The following is a 17,054-nucleotide window of genomic DNA, read 5'->3' as shown; positions in this document are numbered from 1 at the left end:
TTTTGTTGGCAGGGTTTGACTCCAGGCCTCTGGGATTCTCGGCGTGGTTCCAAAGGCAATGGTCCACAAGAACGCTGAGCCACTCTCTGGGAAGAGACCAGCACGCAGTCAGCTCACTGACCATTTTCATCCACACAGAACACAGTCCAATCACAATTATTATAATTTTCCATTTGCAGTAAATCCACAGAGCGTTTGACCTGTTAAACTGGTGCGGACGCGTTCCAAGACTGTTAAGCCAGCAGAGGACTGATGCAGGAGCTGCTGGACGGCTCTCAGAACAACATGACAGTACAGTTGACAGTCAATACTGAAAAATTATCATATTCACAGATGTGCAACAAAGCACATTGGGGGTTATGAGGGTAAACTCTTGCTAAATAACAAATACACCAACATAATATGTTGTGTGCAGATCATCAGGATTCGCTCAGTCCTGTGACTGTGGGGCTGAGTGTGTGAGGGCATTTGAGAACATGCTCGGGGGAGTTAGGTGAGTTGCCAGGTTCACAGTGGTTATTTCCATTACGATGAAGCTGTTGGGTGGCAGGTGGTTGAAACTGAAATTATACATTAATCCTATTAGTGTACCATGACTGAATGAGTGAATAACATCCTATAACACTCCAGTCAGACTGTACAGACACCGGAGTTGCCAGTTGCTGCCATGTTTGAACTGGGCAATCTCGGAGAAGCTCTACGGTTAACTTGTATGTATTCACAGATCCTTCACTCCTACTTCTGTGACTGCCTTCGCTCTGGCTTCTGCCACTTCCTCCAGCACAAACTGTACTGTGGATGACCTTTGCAATGATTTTAATGATGTTTAAAACTACAAGATATGACCAAGGTCATAAATAATATGGTGTTGGAGAGAAAGTAGTAAAAATAACAGAATCTGCCTTATATCGGTCCTTTTTTTCTTGCTGATTTCAGCTGGTGACCTGCTCGGGTGCGTTCAAGGAGGGCTCCCTTCGGATCATTCGCAACGGCATTGGGATTCATGAGCATGCCAGCATTGACCTCCCAGGAATCAAAGGTTTGTGTGTTGTGTATATGCGTCTGTGCCTCTTCCATCACCTCCCCCTCAAGTCTGGACTTTATTCTTAATCCTTTACCGACTTGACCCGCAGAGCTACTTCAGCATACACATCTGTTTTCCTGGCGTTGCCAAGATGCCAGCTGTTGCTCGTCCATGCTCGCCGTGTTGAGTGTGAGCAGATGGGTTGGATGTCGTAGTTCTTGGCTCGGTACTTTCAAAAGAACAGGGGAGTTGCCAAGGTTAGATTTGGCAACATTTGTTTTCATTTAGCAAACCAGACGAGCACAGTAACGTCTGCAATAGTAAACTGTCAAGATGAAGAATCCCATCAGGTTTAACAATGGCAGACACCTCTTAATCTCAGAAAATTAGGTTCTCTCCCAAGACGCTTCTCTGATGCTTAAATGAGACACACGGGCCAGGTTAGGTCGGCTTACACTTGTTAGGCTTCAGTCGTTTATTGACCATCTCTGCCCTAAAAGGCTCAGCTGCTGCCTCCTTCCCCTGGCCCGTTGATGAGAGGCAATTATTCACTCACCCAATCAATGGCTCTCAGAGAGAGATTTGCAGTCTGTACGTTTTCCAACATGTTAACATTTGACAGGTGGAATAGTTAAAGCTCGGTCTGGATACTTGCCGTATCTTGTGTTTTTCCTGCTCCGCAGATTGGTGCAAAAAGTAACTTTTCTTTCTAACACTGTGTCTTGAATTTTCTTCAAGGTTTATGGCCACTCCGCTCTGAGGCGGGCAGAGAGACAGACGACATGCTGGTGTTGTCTTTTGTGGGTCAAACACGGTGAGTGTTATCCATGTACCATGCCAGATAAGTGCAGAGTCAATTCTGAATGCCTTTATCTTATCCTAAGAGTCTGTTTTCCCCCAGCGTGTTGATGCTGAGTGGCGAGGAAGTTGAAGAGACTGAACTTCCAGGCTTTGTGGACAACCAGCAGACATTTTACTGTGGAAACGTGGCTCACCAACAACTCATTCAGGTTCGTGTTCACACGCACACACTTGATTAACTTACAGTACTTAAAGTACATGTGCTGTCAACATGCCTTGGCTAGTTTGACCATCCCTTGATGCCTGAGCTGGTTCTCCTAGAATTAGCTGAATTTGCAGTGTTTATTCATCCCAGGTCAGTGCAGGAATAGCAACTGATTTCACAAATTCAAAATTAATTATCAAATTTAATTTTTCAACTCTGGCATTTTGCATTTACGGTAATAAGATATACTTTGCAGGAGCAGAATCATACATGATTGAAAAGGGCAGTTGTGAATATATGGGTTGTGAAAGTACTTCATGTATTTTACATTTGGTAAAGACGAATACTGCACTTCATTTAAATTCAAAATTTAACCTGCATTTTTAAAATGAGGAAGAAACCGGCTGGGAATTCTGCCAAATGTTAGACCCTCAACCATAAGGTTGTTATGACAACAGTTTGTCTTTTAAGGCTGGAACTTTTTTCCCCTCTCAGGGGCAGTGTTTTTCATTGGATACATTTTTTATGTTTTTGCTAATCTGTCTTGTTTTTAAAAGACCTGTCCCAGACAAAAGATCTGTCTGTCTGTCTGTCTGTCTGTCTGTTTATCCAGAAGTTGATAGCTGTACTTAAATGTGCATTGAAGCCACTAGCTGGAATTTTTCTCATTGGCCTTAAGTGGTATGAAAAATAAATATGCAAGAATCACATAGGAAATTGTACACATAGCAATATGTGTGAGACCAACAATGAATCAAATGATTGCATGTGACATGACATGCAGATAGTGCCCAATATTAACGAATGTCTGACTCTGCAGCTCTTTGCAGCTTTTCACCTTGTTGTAGCTCATTATTTTGGTCCTCCGTTCATGGACTCTGCTTGAACTTTACTGCTCTAATTAAACCTACAATAAGAGGCTGTAGGCAGCAGTTTCCAGCAAAGCTCAGACAAGTCGACTGTGCTCTACCTGCCCACCACAAAGCTGCAAAAATCTAAAGAAACATCTGGTAATCCGCGCTGTACACCTGAGATGACCCAGGTGTTCTTTTCAGGGGTAGCTGGAGTTAACTTTTGGCCATAAACACAACTCCTAAGCGATGCTCTCACATTCGCCACAATAGGTCAACTTTAAATTGTTTTTGTCTCTTAAAATGTGCACTGATTTGTACCACACTACACGCTTTTGCAGACTGCAGAAACTGAACCATATAATCTTTATAACAGCCTGCAAGAACTCCATTGAGGATGCTATATTGAATATACTCTGTTGTTTCACATTTCATTGTACCACCATATTGTGTGAGATCCCTAACAGAGCCTCCATTTATAGTTTGGCTGTTTGTACCCTCTGCAGTCTGTTAATGAAGCATCTTCATCTCTTTTTTTTCTTCTTTGTCTCATCTCCGTTCTTGAATGCTGTCTGGCTCTCCCCATCACATTATTTCATTTTCAATATTAAAATTTGTATTTCATCTTAACCTGAGGGGCTTTTACCAGGTACTCATAGGCCTCTGTGGTACTTGCAACACAAATCCAATCAAATTAACTTTTATAACAAAAGCTTCTTGTTTTAATGTTTTCTAAGAGGGACTTTTGCTGAGAAACAAATCCTGAACCTTTATCCTTCATTCTTTTTTTAATCAATTCATACTTAACATTTGTGTTGTGATTGAACAGCAGTAATTTCTATCAAAACATTATAATTCTTGGTTTTCAGTAGGGGTGTAAGAAGAGCCACGATATTTTCTTTTGTGAGACCCTTTCGAGTCTCCAAAACACAGTCGAATTTTAATTAAGTGTTCCCTTCCAAAGATTTGGAGCAATGGTACCCCTGAACGCTAGATAGCAGTGTTGTAACCTTAATCCTTTTGAACAATATATCGCCTTGCTTACAGCATTGTGATACATATGGGATCACCAGATACTAACCAATTCACAGCCCTGCTTCTAGTGGGAAAAAAAATGTGGACTTTAGTTTGACATTAGATTCTCCTCTTTAAACTTCTCTTAAACATCAGACTTTGCTCCATCAGGTTGACTGTATGGGTCCTTTTCTCTGGACTCAAGTATCTGGTACAACCAACAGAAGTGAAATAGCTGGGGGGGTTAAAAGCAAAAATAATGTACCTTCATTTCATCATCTAAAAACACAGTCTGATCACATCTTTATTTTAAAAAAAAAAAAAAAATACAAATCTTGCTGAAAAGATCTTTTTTGCAGTTAATTTATTTCCAGTGCAACAGTCAACAATCCTGCTACTGAGCCACATATAAACAATGAGATTTGCTTTGAAACTGCTTGATATTTTAGCTCCCAGTCTCCATCATCCTTGCTGTCACTTCCCAGAAATGCTGAGAAAAATAATATTTTTCAAAGAAAAACCTGTATGTGTGTGTGTGTGTGTTTGTGCGTGTGTGTGTTTCTCCAGATAACGTCAGGCTCTGTGCGCCTGGTGCTTCAGGACAGCAAGGCATTAGTGAGTGAATGGAAGGAGCCACAGGGCAGGAACATCAGCGTGGCTGCCTGTAATCACACTCAGGTGGTGCTTGCCGTGGGACGAGCCCTCTATTACCTGCAGATCCTGGCTGGAGAGCTCAAACAGATCAGGTAGGGTAGAGAAAAACACATACAGTGGATAGACTCATTATCAGTTTACTGACATTTTCAGGCAAAATTCAACTTCCTGCTCTGCCAAAAACACAGTCAGTCAAGGTCATACTATACTTTCATCATCAGTCAATCATATAGCAGGCAGTAACCCAGAACTTCTTGATTGCAATAGCTACATGAACTTTATATATTATTATGTTTATATATTATTGAATTCAGGAGGCCTGGAGATCTCCTGGTATGGTATTCAAAAAGAGATGAAGGCCGACAGAATGGGAGGACACACAACATCAAGCAGAGATTGTTTGGCATTTAGGGAAATATACTATACCCCATAGATTGGAAACTGAGTGAATCAGGCTCACTCTGGATCAAATAAGCCAAATGTAACGTGTAAGTTAGTGAAGATCAGAGAAGTTCATTGGCAGATTTTGTTGCCTGAGGCAAACGGTTTACTCCTGTTTTCGGTCTTAATGCTAAGCTAAGCTAACTGGCTGCTGGCTCCAGGTACAAGGAAAGAAGGCGAATAAACCTATTTCCAAAAATGTCAAACAGCTGCTTTAATGCCCACCGTGTCTGTCTGTGGATTTGATGGTGAGGCGCCTAAACTGGGTCTGCTAGCAAGTTCATAAAAACTTAAGAGTTAAAAAAGAAAGCTGTCCGACCTCATCACTTTAGTTATCCCAGAGCTGCGTTCTATATAAAGATGCCCTTTAGCATACATAGTTATCTCTTGTCAGTTGGCCAAGCAACTTAAATTTTAGGTGATAAAGTTGACTGCAGAAACAAAAACAAACAACACATTATTCCTTTTAACATAGTGTCATTAACAAATTAGTCTGACTAATAGAATTGCTTGTTAATTGAATAGTTAATATGAAACAACAGCAGCGGAACAGAATGCCCACCAGAACTATAATGAGACATTAATTTCCTGTATTCCCAAAAGCCCAGCACCTTGGCCAGGGACTCGGTTAGAATTTGTTATTATCCTGTACTATCCTACCTTCATATGACATCTTCATTGAACTGTGGTAATGTTTGACGTGAGGAATTTGCATCCCATTTTTAAATCTGAAGTGAATGTTGCAGTAGAACTGTATAGTCTTACTTTTTTTTTTTTTTAGTTTACCCTTCTGGCAATCTTTGTGTTGTTTTTTTTTAATAAAAGCATATACATTTTCTTTACTTAGCGCAGTTGCGCAGCCTTTAAAAATGACCACCAGAGCTGCTTGAAGCACTGAGTGTTAGTTTACAGTCCTGAGAGTGTCGGGAGATGATGGACGAGTGAAGGAGATTGAGGGAAGTGTCTCACTAGACCTTTGAAATAATGTTTGGTCTACATCAATAAGCTGCTGCTTTCCTACGTGAGATAGTCATAGTTGGATTAAAGGTTTTTACAGGGCTGAAATGCTCTTCTGCAATGCAATTAAAGAGTAAGTACTCAACAAGCTGTACAGTGATTATGCTTACACTATATTTGCATAATTGAGTAGCCAGTTCCATTTCAGTGCAGGAGTTCAGGCTTGTTATCTTTGAAGTGAAACCTTTTTTGCCATCCTCATTTTAATTATAGTTTCAACTGTTTTTATCATATTTAGTAATTTTTTTTTTAGAAAAATATACAATAGTTTTTGAGATTTTGAAATCTGTCATGATATTTTACATTTAAATTCAGAATAATGAGTAACATTATTGTTATTGGAATTGCTCAAACACGTATTTGCATGCACATAACTAAAGTTTAAACTTGTTTGATTCATGTGTCGCTTTGTGGGAGCACATTGAGTGCACTTGAGTGTGTCGCTGTGAAGTCACAAGGTTTTTGTGGCATTTGTGCTGCTTGGCACTTCCTCATTGTGATTAGTTAAGCCTAAGAGCCAGAATGTTCAAAGTGTGATTTGTCTGATCAAAATTTCCCAGAATACCACTTATCTATTGATGGATGTAACCATCTGTCCCCACATGCTTCGTATGGCTTAATCTTCCTGCAGTACTTGTCAAAATGAGTGGCCACTTACTAATTACTTGAGTATTTGTCAGGTTGAACTATTGCTAAGGAAATAAATACATGCAGAGTTTAAACAAGGAAGAGCAGACCTGATTGGCTGTTAATGGGTGCTAATCAAAAAGTGGAGCTGTGGCCAACATATCTTGGAGACAAAAATCTTGTTGCCTGTCCTCACGCTGGGTGAGATCCCCCCGTAGTTTTACAGATATGAAATAACTGCTCGTCTGTCGACTTGAGTCAGTGTGAGCTCACAGCTCAGCCCTCCAGATGCATGTGAAACATTTCTCAATTTGCATCTCATAAAAGGACAAAAAAAGTTATAACTTAAGCTCTGTATCACTCACACATTTACCCTATCAGTCACTTTGCACATTTCGCTTTCACACAATGTGCAGGGCAGCTCTCTGCTGTGTTTCTCATGCCCTCTATGCCTCCTTTAGCACCACAGAGATGGAGCACGAGGTGGCCTGCCTGGACATCACGCCTCTGGGGGAGGGTGGTGGTGAGTCACCGCTCTGCGCTGTGGGACTCTGGACTGACATCTCAGCCCGTGTGCTCAAACTGCCCTGCTTCACAGCCCTGCACAAAGAAATGCTGGGTGGAGGTGAGTTAAAAAAGAGGAGCAAGGTCCACTGACCGGGGCGAAGGGAAAGCTGTTGCTGATTTGTGGAGAGAGATAGATGCATATAATATCAGATCATGTAAAGTTCATAGTCCCATTGCATTATTAAATTGTATTGGGCATATGACTTTCATCTTTTCGACACATACAGGATCTCACAGATCCACAGAAACAGTGGTTGCTTACCTAACCCAGACTATGTCAGGAAGCAAAGAAAATAACTAGGGACGCACTGATTACAGTCAGTAAGTGAATAACTCAATAGTAAAAATTTAAAAACAAAGCACATCATTTTTTTTTACCATGTTTTTGCCTCCTAAGAATTTGTCTTTTTAGTATCACTTATTTTTTGATTGCAAAGAAATTCCAATAGACCTTAAAATGTATAAAAACACTGTAAACAAGCAAAAAAATAATCATTATCTGAACATTAACTATGCTGCCTACCCAAATGCATGTTAAAACATGCAAGAGAGGACTTGTATACTTTTTGGGGTAAACTTGTGAAAAAGTTAGCAGCCACTGGAGACGAACCTTCATTACGTGGTAGCCCGGCACAGGAAGGACTCTTACTTTCCAATTACAAGTCTTCACCCATGAAAAATGTTTCCACAATCTTTCCCAAAGTGTCTCACATTATTTTCCCAGTGTGTTTGAGTGACAGCTGCTCGATGCTCAGGCTCTGCAAACTGAACTCTCTTGCTCACTCCCTTAACAAGGACATTCTGACTGCAGACTATTAAAAACAAGGAACCTTCAAATTAAAAGTTAATGTACCATTCTAATTGTTGGTATTTTTAGCTCTGTTATTGGAAGAATTGGGACGTGACAGCACTGCAGTTTGACTTAAGCTGTTTTAGTTTTGTTGAACAGAATTATGAATTATATTTTGATGAACTTGTCTGTGTTTTAACATTTTGGCTTGATGGAAAAAAATGATGAACTTTACCATGGAAACGTGCAACCCTTCAAGTTGCAACTTTTTTGTACACTGCAGCTTTGTGCAGAGTCAGCCAGCAAGCATTTAATCAGAGCCAATGTTGTTTTGATATAATTGGCCTGCAGTCAGAGAAAATGAGGTTTAGGAAACGGAAAAGACAGAAGACTTTATATTTACCCTGCAGCATTCAAATGTGTCCTTCTTTTTTCCAAAAGTTACCAGCCAGTCTGTACGATCGCCCTTATTGATTTTTCTGACAGAGACATTTTTACAGACATTTATCACTGTGGTGTTCATCTGCGAACCTGTGACTCCGGAGCGAAGGAAAAATAAATCATTTTACCATGTGTGTCCTCAGAGATCATCCCTCGCTCAATCCTAATGACCACATTCGAAGGCAGCTACTACCTGCTGTGTGCGCTGGGAGACGGGGCGCTCTTCTACTTTGGTCTGGACCTGCAGACCGGTACGTCTTTCACACCACCATCACTACACCCCTTGGATGAGAGATTTCAAACTTCTCAGAATGATAAGGAGCTCCAAGCAGGGCCTCAGGCAACTGTCTGAAAACATTTTTAGAATATTGCATAACTGCCACAACTATATTTGGATGTAATGGTGAAGAAAGTTTGCAGACTGAAGAAACTAATACTGTGAGTTTGACTGAAATTCTGCCGTTTGACTACAAAAAGAAATTTCAGTGATGCAATCACACACTGTGATTTCATAGACAGAATACCTGAATCCTTCAAGGGAACTTGTCAGGTGCTGTCAGAATAATGAATGATTTTTACCTACAAAATATCCAGTTTTGATTCAAACACAGTCTCACACCTGTTTTTATTGCTGTTTTGTTGCTCGTTTTGAAACCTGTCAACTTACTTCTGTAATGGTAAAGTACCTCTTTATTTCATGTTTTTCTTTTTGGATTTAATCACACTATGTGCCACCGCATGACAGTGTACAAGTTTCAACAAACATAAGATTCTTTAAATGTCAGACAAGCAGGATTTTTGAAGATACAGCTTCATGCAGGCAGCCAATCAGGAGACCTGCAATAACTAATATTGTTGGTCACTTGGGAACATTGACAGATAATCACCTTTTAAGTATATACGCATCAGCGTTTCCCACAAGACTTTTTGCTGAAGCAACTGTTCAAAACAGGGTTAGAGAGCTTTAATGTTTGCATGAGAAGCATTAAAATGTTTTCGGTTCATTGTGAACCTGTGGTGGGACAAATTAGACTGTGGCCGGCAGCCAGGTGGCTTGTGTCCAGTCTGATGTCCACTCCATCAATGAAACGTCTGCACAAAGACAGTTATCGGAAACCTCGATGTTATTCTGTGTTCCTTTTAAACATCTTGTTGTGAATTTAATCTAATACAGGATAAGACTCATGACCAGCATTTTAGTGTTTATTCCACTCATTTTGCTTTAGTTTCATCTGGTTGTAGTCCTAAAAAAATATGTATTCTGGTCTGAAGAGACAAAATACAAGTGCGTCAAAAGCCAAAGCTTATGCAAAGTGTGTGTACTACTATTGAGACTATGAGTTGTGTACAAATTAAACTAAAAACCTGAACAAATGAGCAGGGAAACATGAAAGGCATGATGCTTCTATTCAGGGCCCAAGGGAACAAAAAATCTTTTGGGTTTGAAGAGCATTCTGCATGCAAGGACAAACTTTTATTGGCCAAAGGCGCTTAACAAGTGGCTCTTCTTACTCAACCAGTGATTAGAACACCCACCTAAGTTAAGCTTGCTTGTGTCTCAATCTGTTTTCTCACCCAGGCACCCTGAGCGAGCGTAAGAAAGTCACCCTCGGCACCCAGCCCACCGTGCTGAGGACCTTCCGTTCCCTGTCCACTTCCAACGTCTTCGCCTGCTCCGACCGACCCACCGTCATCTACTCCTCCAACCACAAGCTGGTCTTCTCCAACGTCAACCTCAAGGAAGTCAATTATATGTGCCCACTCAACTCTGAGGGCTATCCTGACAGGTCAGCAGCAGAACTCTTACTACTCATTATATCGGTCTGTAGCTCCATAGGAAACTCTTGTTGTTTTGAGATTTCTTCACTTTCTCCTGTTTTGATCATTAAGCAGACACAGCTAACTCTGATGCGTTCTTTTCAAGAAGTGCATACAATGAAACCTTGTTTTTATTTGTAGTACGTGGGTGTATTTCTACTTCATCCCCTTAGTAAGGCTGTATCTTCGCTGTTATTTTACAGTCTGGCTCTGGCCAACAACAGCACTCTGACCATCGGCACCATCGACGAGATTCAGAAACTCCACATTCGCACTGTGCCCCTCTACGAGTCTCCCAGGTTAGTTTGTTAAAACATTGACTTAGAATTGACCTTCAAATTAAGATTTCAAACCCGTCATCTGTACAAATATGCTTTATTTGCTTCGTGTTTGCTGTGACTGTGCTTGTTTGCTCTGACTCGAGCGACTTTCTCCTGTTTGTTCAGTTATACATCAGCCGTTTCTCAGCGTTGCAGAATAAGATCTTAAAAGGTTGACTGTTGTGTTATCCAGTCAGAAGACAGAGAGTGGTCTTCCAGGGCGCCTGCTTTTCTTTAGCTTTACCCTGTTTGCTGTCTTTATGTTCGCCAGCGCCTTCCTTCTGCTTTTCCCCCACTTTTCCCCCTCTCTCACTCTCTGTCTCTGTCAACGTCCCATCAGGCGGATCTGCTACCAGGAGGTTTCCCAGTGTTTTGGGGTTTTGTCCAGCAGGGTGGAGATTCAGGATGTGAGCGGCACCACAGCTGCTGTTCGCCCCAGCGCGAGCACTCAGGTACTGGAGCTCCATGTTGTGTAGTTTGGAAACTAAACACCTAAGGGCTTGTTTGTTTTGCACTCTTATCTAACCAGGCATGCTGACTAAGAACATTATTTATAACATTAACTGGGAGCTTGTCAGGACAAAAAATGTCTCATCCTGTTAGGCACTGAGAAGGTGTAAACTGTACAAATGTTTAAACCAGGATTTAAATCTTAATGGTTTTCTGTTGAATTTGAATGTTTTTTTGTTGTCTAAAATTTTTAATCTTGTCTTGACTGAAGCTGCTGGCAATTTTTTCCTGTTTATATTTGATTATTGACCAGAAGCAAATAGTGTTTGTATAGTTACACTCAAAATTATCCAATGTATTTTTCTATGTTTTAGTGCTACTCCAGGGACGTGCAGGTAGTAAGAGGCTGTAGGCTTTTTTAAACGGCACCTGACTCCAGCTAAATTTAAATGCTGCCAGAGGTCAAATCAAAGTAAAATTACACTAAATATAATCCTCTTGTGTTGTCAAAATGATGAGGCTTCAGCTGCCAAGACGAGATAGTAGGATCAACATTTAAAAGACACTTGTACTTGGAAAGCTCATCAAAAAGTCCTTTCAGCCAGATTTACAGTGACAGCACGTGCTTTGTCCACTCAGCTTGACTCTATAGCTTCCTCAAGGGGACAGGTGTATGCTTTTATTTGTATTTGTATTTATTACTGCAGCACATGATTTTGTGGAAACAAAGCGCAGCCGGAGCGTCTCACACATGATGCCCAGAAAGATGCTTACCTGATTTTAAAAGCTGCACATCTGGTACTACAGATGGTGCCGACTGTGCTGTTGAGCTCACGCAGAAATAGAGATTTGAATTGCTCTATACCCTTTATTAGGTTTCTCTTTGTCTCTACCTCTCTTCCTGTCCTGTCTCATAAATCTACATCCTTCCAGGCTCTCTCCAGCAGTGTGAGTTCCAGCAAGCTCTTCCCCAGCAGCACTTCTCCCCACGAGACCTCCTTCGGTGAAGAGGTGGAGGTTCACAGTCTCCTCGTTGTGGATCAGCACACCTTTGAAGGTGAGACAGCCGACTGTACATTTCCATTTGATCTCAGACATCTCAGCAGACGCTTTCATATGGCACTTCTGATGGTAAAATACTGTGCTCATCCCGGAAGATAACCAGGTCAGTGTAGAAAGCTCTTTCCTGCTCCCAACACTCATCCATCAAGTTATTGTCTGCTCATATCTGATCTTAAAATGGCTGCGCACTCATTTTACCACTCAGGCTTGTATTAATTTCCTTAATTTAATCTGATTTTTTTAAAATTTCATATATATTACATATTATTCGGATTTTTGTTATTTTTTGTACTTGGTGGTCCATAGAATGCTTTTTTTGTCATCATTATTACTCTAAAACTCACACAGGCTCATTATAGACTAACTGAATAATTGAATACACGTGGTGTCGTGCTGATCATTTCATGGCAAACCCACTGAATGTGGCAGGTTATTGCTCCAGTCTGTTTTGCAATGCAGATTTTGCAGTGCCAGGTCTTCCTTTTAAAAATCCCAGAGTTACCACACCTGTATAAATTACAGGATGTTATATGTTAATACTATGTAAATTAGGGACTGGTTCTGCACGTTGTGTCCACAGTCAACACCAGTTTATCAATGTGCGATCAGATAACAGCGCTCACTGGGATGTTGTGAGATTTTCATCAATCAGGTGTGAAGAAAATCTTAAGCACCAGCGATGAGGTATGTGCGCCATGGATGCTTGCTTTTCAGTGAACATTGAGTCCAGCAATGCATACACAGTATGTGCACTGTGTTTAAGAATAAATGGAGGGTTAATATTACATATTGTAATCAGTTATTCAGTTAGTGCTCTGCCACTGAAAAATGCATTTATTTCTCATAGGATTTCATAATGTGATCCACTGCTGTAGCCTTAGCCAGATACCTTTTAATCACATCATTTTATCAGTAAGTTTCATGTACGCCTCCTAGCTTAAAAGCAAAGTGCAAAGCATGAAAAGTGACAAAAATAAAAGCTTTCCTTCCTGGATAGATGCGATAAAAAATGAGAGTTAGGGAGATAAATGAATAAATAATGACTGCAGATCTAATTAGGCACAGTACAGTCACTGAAAACACCTGCTTGTCCATTTAACATGGGTGTGAAACTCCAGTTTATTACATAATCTTCACAGTCTAACTGGCTTGATCTGGCAATGTGGCAGCGAAAATATGCATACAACTTGTAAACAAACCCCAATAATGTTAAAATTGTTCATTTTAAATTGCAGTTGCATTGCAATTTACAAACAGAGTTCCTGGTTCAACTTTGACATAACCGTAGCAGACCAGGGATGTACGCACACAGTGTTCCTACAGACATTCCTCACTTTGCTTTAGATGAGCTGGCGACACTGTTGCCTCCTTTAAAACCCATCTTTGTATCTGACCACTCATGTTCTCCCTGCTGGATTTTGCTGTAGCAATGTTAGCGTGTTCCCAGAAAATAGGGCGTAATAAACCAAAATCATTCTTCAAAACTAAGCACCAAAGGACAGGTCATGAAGAAAATCCTTTAACAGAGAGATGAATTGTGCTACTGTCACTCTCTTAAGGTTTGTGTGTTTTCTTTCTCTATCAGTTCTCCATGCCCATCAGTTCCTTCCCAGTGAGTACGCCCTCAGCATGGTGTCATGTCGTCTGGGAAAAGACCCATCAGTGTACTTTATCGTTGGCACCGCCATGGTGTACCCAGAGGAGGCAGAGCCCAAGCAGGGACGCATCATCGTCTTCCACTACACTGACGGTCAGTAGGCATCCTTTCCTGAAGCTCTCTTCAGCATAACAAACACAAACTCGAGTGTGCTTTTCTTGTCTCGTTCCTCAGCCTTATCCTGCTCATCCAGCTCATTTTTGCGTTGCTCTTTTTATCCTTCACCCGGTTTCATTTTCTCCTCCCTCCCCACCCTCTGTCCCGTTTTCCTCTCAGGGGCACTTTGTCCTGCCATGCTCTTATTTCCCCTTCTCACTTAATCATTTTCTTATCGCTTCTTATCAGACTTCTCTCCTCTCACCACTGCCGATCCTCCTCATTTCCTTTCATAGTCTGTCTCTCTGTTTTGAGATGCATTGCTTGCCTTTCATTTATCCTCCTTCAGCTTTTCATTCTACCTTCGTCCTCATTCTGAATGCTTCACCTTTTCCCTCTTCCCTCTCTCTCTCTCTCTCTCAGTCTGCCAGACTAAGATCTTGTAGGTGCTAGTTTAGGCTGGCATTGAGCTTGTAACACGCTGAATGTTAACTGAACAGACAGACTGACAGAGATTGTGCTCTTTCCTGCAGGTAAGCTGCAAACCGTGGCTGAGAAAGAGGTGAAAGGAGCTGTCTATTCTATGGTGGAGTTCAATGGCAAACTGCTGGCCAGCATCAATAGCACAGTAAGTGTTGCCAGAGTTTTCAGCAAGACATGGAAAGCACTTGACTTTTCTCAACTGCAGTTATGTTCATGTGCAAATTTTAATTGGTGAAGATGAAGAAAAATGCAGTTTGAATGTTAAATTTACTTTAAGTCAGGTTAGATTTTTCTTTCTTTCAGACTCACTGTCAGAAACACTAAATGCTGGTTAGTGCAATTAAAATCTTCAGTCTCAGCCCCTGAAAAGGTGCTGACCAAGTGTCTCTTTCCAGTCCACCTCTCCCGTAGTTTCATTTTCACTTCCCACGTCATTATGTAGCATCTGATCCAGAATTTAAATTCAGCATCTTTTGATTCTGCTTCTGCTTTCTGCCCATATTTCAAGGAAGCTGTCAGTTGTAATGTGATTGTGTTCCCTCCTGCGGTCCATTCAAATAACTGGCCGGACTGTTGTGACACAATCGGCAGTACGAGAACTCAGTTGAAAAGTCATGATTAAAATATCTGATTGAAACATGAATAGATGAGACTCAGAGTCTGATCGAGAACGTGATGACATGTTTAGATCTGAAGTATCACGGGTCAGTGAGGTTCAGATGATGTAATTTTCACCAGAATTCACAGAGTTTATTCTTTTATTTCCTGTTATTTCTGACATTTTCTTACAGTTTGACTTTCAATGTGGTCAATTGAATACCTCGCTTTTTTTAAACTCAGAGGTTTTTTCTCACCAGCGAGTCAACTTCTGGATTACTCAAGTGTTTTAACTTTCCTTTCTTTGATTGTTTAAGAGGCGTGTGATCTGTTCTCAGGAAAAAGTGCCCCCTCAGTCATAAAAAGTAAACACATAAAGTCCAATATCTAAATAGATTTATCCCTTATGAATTGCTGTGTGAAATCACTTGACATACAGTGTGAAAGAAACAGCCCCCCCCCCACACTGTCCTGTAATACCATGCTCATCCACACTGAGATAGAGAGATTAAAAGGATTAAACGCTTGAAAAGGAAGATTTATTTTAAGATATCGAGAATCCAATAGTCATGGGTTGCAGATTTCTGGAACTGATCACACAGCACAATGTCTCACTTCCTACCACTTCAACATTTTCGTAATTGAATTGGACTTTGAAGAAATCGTTTAACTGAATAATATTTGAGTAATAATTAAATATGCAGGTTACCGACTTATTCTTGCATTTCTTTATGCAGCTGAAGTGGAATCTTAGCGAGTATGCACATTTCAAACATCAGTCACAAACTTTGCTGTGTTTTATTTTGTTTCAGCTTCTTAGAACTAAAGATTACATTTTTGCCTCCTAACTCATGAGTGCACACCAAAGTTAAACCATCACTGAGTACCAATCCATCGTAGAAATGGTATCAATTTCCCCCTTTGACCGCAGCCTCAGGAGAACATAATACAACATACTGATCTGACATTAGCTGCTTGTGAGATGCCTTTTGAAATGGCTTTTTGATGATTTCATCAGCTGGCCACAGCTCACTGGTACTTCGTTCTCTCTCCTCTGACATTTTCTCTGCTGAAAATGGTGAACTCCTCATCACTGTCAGCGTCACCAAAACTTCATCTTTATGTCAGAGCGACAGAATGTCAGAAATGTAGGAGATTTTAATTTCCAGCAGAAATTGCTGAAATGGGTGTCACACATCTGCTCGACTCAGAAAATTGGCTCCACTTGTAAGAAATTCTATGAACCTGATTGATAATGTTTCAGTGTCTGTATTCATTTCAGGTTGTGAGTGCAAATGTAACAAGGTAACATGAAGTTGGTATCATACTATGGTGTGTTCGCTATAGTGTTTGCTATACAAACTAAACAATGAGGCCTGTATCAGATGAATGATAAGGAAAGGATTTGCTGCTCGAGTGTGTACGGTAAATATGAAGCTAAAGCCAGCAGACTGTCTTCCTACCAGCACTTGTAAAGCTTACTGATTAACTCATTATGTCTGGTGTGCTTAATCCAAACAAAAACCAAAGTATTAAAACAATAAGTAGTAGTTGTGTGGGGGACTCTTTCTGACGGGTGCAGTAACATCCCTTTCTTTGTCTGCCAGAGCACACATATCAGCTCTGTAAATCACTTGTCCCGTGTTCTCCTGAGAAAAAAGCTGAAATCAAAAGGAAGATCCCCCCCACTGGCAGACGCCTTCTAGTTTTGCATAAATTCAACAGAATATTGTTGTGATGTTCGGAGACCTTCAGGCCCCCTCCAGCCAGCCGAGATGAATTTGTGATATTTCCCCAAAAATCTGTTTTAATAAAACAATAATATAAACCATACATTTAAAGAAAAACGCGGTGACATTGTTTTGGATTACAATAATTGATGACTAGAAATGGTTTCATATGGACTTCTGTGGCAGAGATCCGAACCTGAGCAGAATCCATAAGCATGCAGGTTTCCTTTTAGAGGATAAAGTTTCCTGCTGGGCAACAGATACAATAAAATAAACCTCAGAAATCAGTAAGACGCATTTAATGAGGCAGATTGATATTTACTGATATAGATAGTCAGTAGAAATAGGATGAAAGAAACAGACCGTTCATGCAGAGATTTAGCCCAAAGTGTTTCGCATAAAAGGATTA

General features: G+C 40.7%; 1 protein-coding gene across 2 annotated transcripts in view; it reads left to right on the top strand.

The window, feature by feature from the left end:
* Positions 1–17,054, top strand: part of ddb1 (damage-specific DNA binding protein 1) — a 39,138-nt gene that overhangs the window by 12,950 nt on the left and 9,134 nt on the right. For both annotated transcript variants that reach the window (XM_046394269.1, XM_046394277.1), the window contains exons 10-21: positions 937–1,039; positions 1,763–1,838; positions 1,926–2,034; positions 4,463–4,641; positions 7,096–7,259; positions 8,576–8,683; positions 10,012–10,219; positions 10,454–10,549; positions 10,911–11,022; positions 11,954–12,077; positions 13,668–13,832; positions 14,369–14,463. In XM_046394269.1, coding sequence (XP_046250225.1) covers positions 937–1,039; positions 1,763–1,838; positions 1,926–2,034; positions 4,463–4,641; positions 7,096–7,259; positions 8,576–8,683; positions 10,012–10,219; positions 10,454–10,549; positions 10,911–11,022; positions 11,954–12,077; positions 13,668–13,832; positions 14,369–14,463 — 1,539 coding nt within the window. The remainder of the gene's footprint in view (positions 1–936; positions 1,040–1,762; positions 1,839–1,925; positions 2,035–4,462; positions 4,642–7,095; positions 7,260–8,575; positions 8,684–10,011; positions 10,220–10,453; positions 10,550–10,910; positions 11,023–11,953; positions 12,078–13,667; positions 13,833–14,368; positions 14,464–17,054) is intronic.

This window comes from Scatophagus argus, chromosome 1 (assembly GCF_020382885.2).
Source record: "Scatophagus argus isolate fScaArg1 chromosome 1, fScaArg1.pri, whole genome shotgun sequence".
Taxonomy (NCBI): Eukaryota; Metazoa; Chordata; class Actinopteri; family Scatophagidae; genus Scatophagus; species Scatophagus argus.
Note: the sequence above shows the minus strand (reverse complement) of the source record. Positions and strands in the feature narration are given on the sequence as shown.